The sequence below is a fragment of the Zophobas morio genome, unplaced genomic scaffold (genome assembly GCF_036711695.1).
Source record: "Zophobas morio isolate AGI-343-1 ecotype UQ-CSIRO unplaced genomic scaffold, CSIRO_AGI_Zmor_V1 ptg000009l, whole genome shotgun sequence".
Lineage (NCBI taxonomy): Eukaryota > Metazoa > Arthropoda > Insecta > Coleoptera > Tenebrionidae > Zophobas > Zophobas morio.
Window position 1 is genome coordinate 7,250,985 of NW_026972114.1, and position 9,212 is coordinate 7,260,196.

Consider the following 9,212-nt stretch of genomic DNA (forward strand, 5'->3'; position numbering starts at 1 on the left):
GAAGAATAGTTACATTATCCCTATTTTTAAGTCAGGGCAACGTAACAAAATTGACAATTATAGAGGAGTTTGTAACCAGTCGGTAATCCTAAAATTACTTGATTCAATTGTCTCTGATCAACTCCAATGATTCTCTAAATCGATTATTCCTCCGGAGCAGCACGGCTTTTTTGCTAATAGGCCTACGTTATCGAATCTTTTAGAGTTTCGATCTTTCATAACTCAAGCATTTACTGATCATCTGCAAGTTGATTCGGTGTATACCGATTTTGCCAAGGCATTTGACCGTGTTAACCACAGGTTTTTACTTGCTAAACTGGATAAGCTGGGATTTAAAAATACTAATTACAGTTAAATATTGGCTGTTATCTTTTTTGTACGATAGCAGTCAACAAGTTCGTATTGATAATTTCATTTCTACTCCAATCGATGTTACATCAGGGGTTCCGCAAGGTACTCATTGTGGACCTATATTATTCTTAATATTTATCAATGACATAATCGACTGCTTCCAGTTCTCGAATTATTTAGTTTTGCTGATGATTTGAAAATCTTTAGGATCATTAGAACCATTCCGGATGTTGAACACTTGCAAATGGACCTTGACAGATTATTTGCTTGGTGTATCAAAAATCAACTTTTCCTGAACCTAGATAAATGTTATACTATCTTGTTTTTAAACATAAAGTCGAACATTAATTTTGATTACCAAATAAACATACAACTTCTGAAACGAGAGTTTGAAATTAAGGATTTGGGGATAGTCTTCGATGCGGCACTTTCGTTTAAGAGTCATTTCATTACTCCTACATTGCTAAAAAAGCCTTAAAAATGTGGGGGTTCATATGGCGAATATGTGAAGACCTATCACCGTTGTCACTAAAAACACTATATTGCTCATTAGTTCGATCGAAGTTAGAATATTGCCCTCTGGTGTGGACACCAATATATAAAGTTGATTTGGACATACTGGAAAAAATACAACAAAGATTTTTGGGTACTCTAGAATTTAAAGTTGGTCATGGGCATATTATTGGGGACTACAGCTGGGTTATGCACACTTTCAATATACCACCGCTGAGTGTTAGAAGACGTGTATACGATGCTTGCGTTTTACATGGATTAATTAATTAATTAATAATCCTCATCTGCTGTCCGAGTTGTTCTTTATAGTGCCAGTTTCTAACAGTCGTTTCATTATAATTAAGTTTTATACCACGAATACTTTTTGTGTTGAATTATGTAATTTTATGTATATTAATTTCATTTTTTTCTTTTTTTGTATCAAGTTGATTTTTGTAAAATGGAATTTCGTAAAATAAATAAACCTAAACCTCAACCTAAAACATTCACGAAAAGTAATTTACTGTCAAAATATTAATTAAAAAAAAATGGTCGAAGGGTAGTCGGATAAATCTCGCTTCTTTAAAGTAAACGAAAAAAATGTAATTATCTCAATTTCTAACTACATGCTTAATTCGACTATAAAACTTTCAAATATAAGTGTTATCGGTTAAAAGAAAATGAAGTTTTATTGATTTTGTCTCTTTAATCCAGAAGACAGACTTAATTAATTCACTATACATAATTTTTACTTCCCCGGCGTAAGCTAAAGAAGTATTGAGTCCATCGGACGACTGACTACTTTCACATTTTCTCGATGTGTCATGAGTACAAAAACATAAGTCTCCCATTTCCGGCCGTCTGTCTGTTCACCATCCATATATGTGTAAATAAATAACATGTAAATAGTAAAACGCTAGCTTACCCTCAGGAAACAAAAATTATAATAAAGTTAAATGTTCATTAAAAAATTCTAATTTAACCTAGCTAACTTACAGCGTCGTTTCACCATGCTCCCACACCCACCACCCAATCAACAATAATGACGTCTGCAAGATTTCAAAGCATTTGATTTTACATTTCTTGATTTAATGAATAAAATAAATTGACTAATTGATTAATTTTTTTTTCACCTTGCATAAGCAAATCTAAAACATTTTAGATAGGATTTATTGGGCAAAATTTTTAGCTGACGTCATCAATTTTTTGGAGGGGATAAGCAAATATACATATTTTGATAATTTCGGAGATTATTATCTATCGAACAAAAATCGACTAGACGCCGGACAAACAAACAGACAAACAGATAGACAGGCAGACAGACGGGAATGGTGTACTCTAGGGGTCATGACCATCGAGAAAATATGTCGCCCGATTGACTCGATTACAATATTTCTCTAGCTTACGTTCGGGAAGTAAAAATATACTATAGTTATAGTGAACCAAGACCTATAAGGTTATATGGCCATCATAAAAGTAGTTGACCGCAAATAAATACCCCCTTTGTGTGGTTCGCACTAAGCTTACCGGTTGGCAATAAATCATCTTCTAAAGACTTCTTACTCATATTTAACAGGGCCGGCTTTCAAAGCGAGTGGTTATTTCGGAACCCTCAGCGGCTGCAGGTAGTAAAGAAATAGTGGAGTGGTGGATTTTCATATTTAGTGAAAGCCGCCCCTGAACGAAACCACAAGAGCCGGTCGAGCTGCAGTGGACACGTTATTTACGACCCTAAAACCTTTTCTATTGTAAACAACTTAACTTCGACACAATGGGATGATTTTATGATGGCCATATAACCTTATAACTCTTGGTTCACTATACTGTAATGGATTTTAAATAGTATTTTTCTACTAAAAGTGTATAAATAAACTGTAATAATTTATTTAAAAAAGTCCATCTAATGTCACTGGTCAAAAGTTAATGGTACTACAAACAATCAAATACCGCTAGGATGAACACAACTAAATATCACTTTATTTGTTATGAGAATCTGTGTGCGTAGGGTTAAACATATCGATACGTACAATATAAATTTCAAGTAAGATTTATTGAACAATATTTTAAGATTTAACAGTTAAATTTTTGTTTAGCTTTTACCATTAACAAAATATACTTATAAAATTTTACAACAATAAATCCAGTTGTGTCGTAGATTGTCTGTCTAATAAAATTACCAGCAGATGACAGATAATAATAGATAATAATCGAAAAAGGGGAGATCGATTTTTCCTACTCTTAGTTGTGAAACGTCGAGAAAAAGTAATCATTCGTTAAAATAACCCTGTTAGAATCAGCTTATGCTGTGGACGTAAAAGTATAATAAGAGCAAAGCTGGCGTTTTATTTTAGTTCTGCAAGTATTAAATATTACAACAATGGTAAATAAAATTAAACTTCTTAAGATACCAGTATTTATAATTTAATTGATCAAAATGCCCCTCCAACTTCTTGCAACCACTATGCTTGTAGACAAACTGTCAAGTTCTCCTCTACAGTCTGTGATTTTCCTTAGTAGCAAACCCAAAGAAACCAAGCTAGAGAACAGTGAGAGTTTCTCATTTTTTTGATAAATGATGGTTTGATGAATGTAGGATGTATATAAGAGGATTTTTGGTTGGTCTTGTGTTGTCGTAGAATATGGGGTTTGTATTATCTAAAACAGAAACGTGAGTTGCTATAGACATTGCATACATCAGTAGCGTTTTTTACATTACCAAAACTTTTCTGACAATGTTAAGAAAAAGCGAAAAATACAGGGTGATAAAGGAATGACGGATAAGCTCGATGATACGTTGTTAAGAAGGCTCTGAAAAACTCGAAAAATGGTTAAAAATATCCCTGTACTAAACTTTTCAAAATAGGAAAGTTCAAAGTTGAACAAATAATAATTTAATAATAATTTTCTAGAATACGATCCACAGCGTCATTTTTGACAATCTTTATCGGAATTTTAGATTGTCGATTAAATTCACATTAAAACATCAGAATTGCGGAGTTAATTTTTCACTTTTGAAGTTTAATATTTTCAAAAATTTGTCCAGGGATTTTTTTAATACATTTTTTCGAGTTCTTCAGAGTCTTCTTAACAATATAACATCGAACTTATCCGTCATTTTTTCATCACTGTGTATCTGTAACATCTCCTGTGTAATATCTTCTTTTTCACTGTCTAATAAATGACACTACCAGCTGATTTCGTTCTTCGGTTTCGTAATTTTGTTCCGCGAGGTAATATTTAATCTGTTGCGTAAAAAGAGGAGAATATCCTTGGCAAATAGCGTTACGTTTACTTACCAAAGATATTCTCCTCTTTCTGCGTCAACAGTACCTTCTATGCGGGATCTTTGCTCCATTACCATTTATCAAATACTGAAAAAAAAGCACTAAGATATAATAAATGTAAGAGTGGAAGAACATTTTAGGTAAAAGTATTGAAATAACACAATTAATTGAAACTTTAATTTAAAAATCATAAAATTTAATGACTGAAGCAAATTTTTGTGTTGGCAATTCTGAATTATTGACAAGAATGTTAACATGTCCGTTCACAATTGTCAACTATGACACTGCGTTACAAACGTGATGAGACGGCGACTTGCTATCGTAAATTTAATTTTGACAATCAGGAATGCCATCATAAAATTTTAAACATGTTGCCAATCTGACAAAAAATTAAAATCATTAATAGTCACCGGCTATATTAGCTAATTAAAAACTGCTTACGTGACACACTTTAGGTAAATTATGAATTTCTAGTGGAACATAAACAAGACTGTTCTCCTTCGTAAGTTTGTCTTGTGATGAAGTATTCTGGTTGTAAAATATCCTCCTAAAATTTTTTTGACATTAAATTATTCAAGGTAACGTAAATGTAAGAGATTTTTTTACAACATGTATACGTTTTCCTTGAGAAGAACTGATTATTTTAGAGACGTAAATGACCACAGATCTAATAATTTAAACGAAATTGTTGAAAAATCTGAAATGTTGAAACCCGAGTGAATATACGGATCGGAAGATCACCGGGGACTCGGGTGTCTAATACGGGTCTTTAAAACGATACATAATAATTAAATTGATATTAAACAAATGAATATTACAAGGTTAGTTGCTAATAGATAAAAATGGTGTCATAATTTATAACTGAATTTTTTTTTAAGTATAAAAATGTTTACTTTATCATATCTTTCATAAAAAAACATAGGTTATTTAATTCGTGTCGTGCTGAAAAAAAAGTAATAGAATTTGTTGTTTTAGTAAAGAAAATATTAGGTTACTTTACCTACAATACGCAAAGTACCTACACTGCTTCACACTGCATTTCTTCTTAAAATGTGCGCTGCACAGACTACGATTGGTTGTTCCAGCCAAACAGAGTAGATCTTTTGTAAGAAATCTCAATGTAAAATGATAACCTACCAAAAAGGTCGCGCTATTAATAGTTGAAAGTCATCTTTAATCAATAAATTTACTCAACAGAACTTTTCTCATCTCTAAAACCCAAAAATACCACAAGCGGGTTAGAAACAATTTTTTGAAGAGATTTATTTAATGCCTTTCGAGATAGCGTTTCATCAATTTTGATATGTACTGAGGTCCCCAAATTTATAAGCATATTTTTACAGAATTTTATTTCGTTAACTTTTACTTGGACAGCGGACAGACAGACAGACACACGGACGGCCGGAAATAGGAGATCTATGTTTTTGTACTCATGCCACATCGAGAAAATGTAAAAGTCGCCAGTCGCCCGATGGACTCAATTACATATTTCTTTATCTTACGCTAGGGAAGTAAAAATTATGTGTAGTTAATGGATTAATTAAGTCACTCTTCTGGATTGAGGAGACAAAATGAAACAAATTTCATTTTCTTTTAACCGCTGATACTTGTAATTTGAAAGTTTTATAGTCGAATTCTTTCGAAGTATGAAAACAAACAGTCGAAGTTAGGCATGTATTGAGAAACTGAGAATATTTACAGTTTTTTCGGTCACTTTATAGAAGTTGCCACAAAACGAAAATCTTAAAATCGAATTTTATAATTTTTTAAAGAAGCGAGATTTATCGGACCAACCTTCGACCAATTTTTTTAAATTATTATTTTGACAATGAATTATTTTTCGTGAATGTTTTCTTACAACCAGAGATAACCTTCTGCCATCGTAACTTATTTTTCTGCGAAAGGTTATCATTCTGGGTTTAAATGTTCTATTTATTTTGCTAGTAGGTATTTCAAATGACTTAATTTATAATTTGTTTATGTAAGCATACCCCATTCCTTTATTTCATTTTAGCACAGGGCTCGGTTCAATAAAGCTGTACTTTACATTGCTTACTATGATTAGCTTTAACCAGAATGCAGTAAGTCTGCTTTGTATCTTAGTTGGATTTGTTTACTCACAAAGAAATTTAGGTATGTTGCCGTTTTGGAATTTATTTTATTTTTAAATAATCATTTAAGACAGTGCCGTTGATGATTTTTTTTTATACTTGAACAAAATATTACATTTTTTTTTGTAGATGATGTGTGCACTTTAAAATCGACTGGTTTACAAGGCGTTTGTAAATTTATTAAAGACTGTCCAAGTGCACAGGAAGAGCTCCAGCAACATCATGTACCTCAGATTTGCAGTTTTCACAGATTCGACCCGATAATTTGCTGTCCACCTGTAAGAAAACCAGGCGAAATAAGTAAAAAAAGTATGTATGAATAGATATTATGCGATAAATTGGACAGAGAAATATTTAGATGTGACCTTCTGTGTTAGTGGTTACATACGGACACACTAATTATTCTATAAAATAGCTCTAAACCACTATTCTATAAAATAGCTCTAAACCACAAACGTTAGGATTACCTTAATTTGATTTGAATTTGCACAATATATGTATCTAACTAAAAGAGTTACACTATAATTGGTATAAACAACACTTAATTTTTATTTATCTCGCCAATGGTTTAGGTAATGAGCTATTTTACTGCATGAGTGGGTTAATATTACATTGTCACTGTTATAAATGAACATTGAAAACTATTTACTGGGTTTTGAATTATGTTTGCTGTGCTGACAAGAGTTTCTTATATTTATATATTCCAAGTCAATTTTTGACGACTTAAAATTTCCATTGAAATATTATGAGAAGAACACGAGAGTTATCAAAGTCTGTGAGTCACGAAAGAACGTAGCGAAATACTGTTAAGTTAAACCATGAAACTCACAAAACCAAATAATGAATGCACTGCTGGTCCAACCTGTACTGTACAGTTTCTTTCCCTTAAATTCGCAAATCGATCGTCCGGATGCTTTTATGTCTACTTCGACGTTTTATTGCTGTGTTCGTTTCAAAGGATTTCCACTCTAACAATGAACTTCAAATGAGTTGACTATTTTTATTAGATTTTTCACATTTAATTTGTACTATTTGTATAGAAAAGTGTTCTGTAAGAGCTACAATTTTTATTTTAGAATGTGAAGAATATTCTGCATATGTAAATGAAACATATATACCTCCAATCGGATTAATAGATGCTGAGCCAGTAACAAGTTATGAATGTGGTCATACAGTGGAAACACTTATTGTAGGTGGAACAGAAGCTCAGCAAAAGGAATTTCCGCATATGGTAACTCAAAAAAGTGATAACTGTGGATTAAAAAGCGTGTATAAGGTCTTTACGACTAGAAAAATGCAGCTACACTATGTAGCTTTCAAATGAAGAGTATTACTATAAAAATTTCTGTGTCATACATACTTGTAATTTAAGAAACATCTTCGCGTTTTCATATTTTCTTCTTAGCAATTAACGTACTTTTGTATAATTTGTTGTTAAAAATTCTAACCTTTAATTTTTTGCTTTTGTTTCAATGGAAGTTTACGATTTAACGCAAATACCAGTTTTTCTGTAAAATACTTGTAGGCTGCTATTGGCTATGGATCTAGCATTGAAGATGCAGGATGGTTTTGTGGTGGAACATTGTTGAGCGACGAGTACGTATTGACAGCTGCGCATTGCTTAAGTAATCAAAATTGGTAAGTTAATTACTTATTTTAAGTAGTGACATGGAAATTTTTAGTTTTATACTTTACTTGACCTAGGTGTTGAGCCAGACAACTCACTTTGTCCGTCTTTCTGAATTAAATTTGAATTTTTTTATTACTATTTACGGACAATAAAATTAAATAAAATGATTTTGAATTTTACAGGGGAGACGCTAAATGGGTAAAACTTGGCGTTACCAGGTTAACCAGCACCCATAGAAAAAGACAACATATAGAAGTAGCCGAATTAATACCGCATCCTAAGTACAAGGCAGCGTCTCATTACTATGACATTGGATTACTCAAATTGAAAAAGTTAGCTAAATTAAATTCATTCTCACGACCAGCATGCCTATACTCAAAAGAAGAGATTACAGCCGAAAAAGCTATAGCAACCGGTTGGGGTCAAACGGAGTTTGGTGGAACATCCAGTAATGATCTGCTCAAAGTAACTTTAGAACTCACTGATCCTAATGCCTGTACTCGACTTTATAGACCTTGGAGAAGATTACAAAATGGGATTTTATCTGAGAGCCAGATATGTGCTGGGTCCCAACTAGGAAATGACACCTGCCAGGTATTAAAATTATTTGTTGCAAGTAGACTAATTACAAATGTCATCTTAATGTGTAGGTTGTACTTGCAATTTGATGATAAAATTAAATTTTCGAATTTAATGCAATGAACACAATAATATGACACAGTTTGTACGATTGTGGTTGATTGTATATTATGTTACAGGGAGATTCAGGAGGACCCTTGCAAATATATCATATCCATGACGACATTAAATGTATGTACGACATTATCGGTGTAGTATCATTCGGTAAAAGTTGTTATGGCAGTCCGGGGGTCTACACGAGAGTATCATATTACATAAAGTGGATAGAGGATATAGTTTGGCCATAAATTTGCCTATGTAGTCAAAATACTCAACTAAGAGAAAGTACAAATAATAACTATTAATATAGTGTAATAAGCTGAACATTCTGAAAATTTTGTTGAAGTTTTATTAACACAAAAAATATAAAAATTAATAAAATAAATGTGTGAATGAGGTTTACTAGATTTTATATTTTTGATGACAATAATCACATTAAAGGTAAGCGAAAAACCCCACGCCTCCCGCTTGCCGGGCAGGTAACCTGACCACTAGACCAAAGGCCACTTATCTTTCCCCGCTTACCGACGTGTTATTGTGCCGCCACAACATAAAAGTAATGCAAATCTGAGTACATGGTAAAAAAATCTTCGAACGACTGTAAGTGGATCACAGTAGTATAATTAAAGAAGAAAAAGAAGAACGTATTTACGTACATCCCGAAAG

General features: G+C 32.5%; 1 protein-coding gene and 1 long non-coding RNA gene across 8 annotated transcripts; one reads left to right on the forward strand and one right to left on the reverse strand.

Annotated features, from left to right (window-relative positions):
• Nucleotides 1-3,166: 3,166 nt before the first annotated feature.
• On the reverse strand, nucleotides 3,167-5,218 carry LOC135125805 (uncharacterized). Of its 7 annotated transcripts, none has more exons than XR_010279963.1 (6): nucleotides 5,128-5,212; nucleotides 4,734-5,069; nucleotides 4,569-4,674; nucleotides 3,560-4,214; nucleotides 3,252-3,498; nucleotides 3,167-3,196 (listed from the first exon to the last, which is right to left on the reverse strand). It is a non-coding gene; the product is annotated as an uncharacterized LOC135125805 (long non-coding RNA). The 7 variants fall into 7 exon arrangements; XR_010279968.1 differs by having other exon boundaries at nucleotides 3,555-4,214; XR_010279964.1 differs by having other exon boundaries at nucleotides 3,252-4,214; nucleotides 5,021-5,069.
• An 878-nt stretch (nucleotides 5,219-6,096) lies between these two features.
• Nucleotides 6,097-8,951, forward strand: LOC135125634 (serine protease snake-like). The gene is made up of 6 exons (XM_064051283.1): nucleotides 6,097-6,260; nucleotides 6,368-6,547; nucleotides 7,315-7,469; nucleotides 7,764-7,876; nucleotides 8,051-8,462; nucleotides 8,627-8,951. Exons 1-6 carry the CDS (start codon nucleotides 6,185-6,187, stop codon nucleotides 8,792-8,794), a joined length of 1,104 nt encoding a protein of 367 aa, XP_063907353.1. The 5' UTR covers nucleotides 6,097-6,184; the 3' UTR covers nucleotides 8,795-8,951.
• Nucleotides 8,952-9,212: the final 261 nt, after the last annotated feature.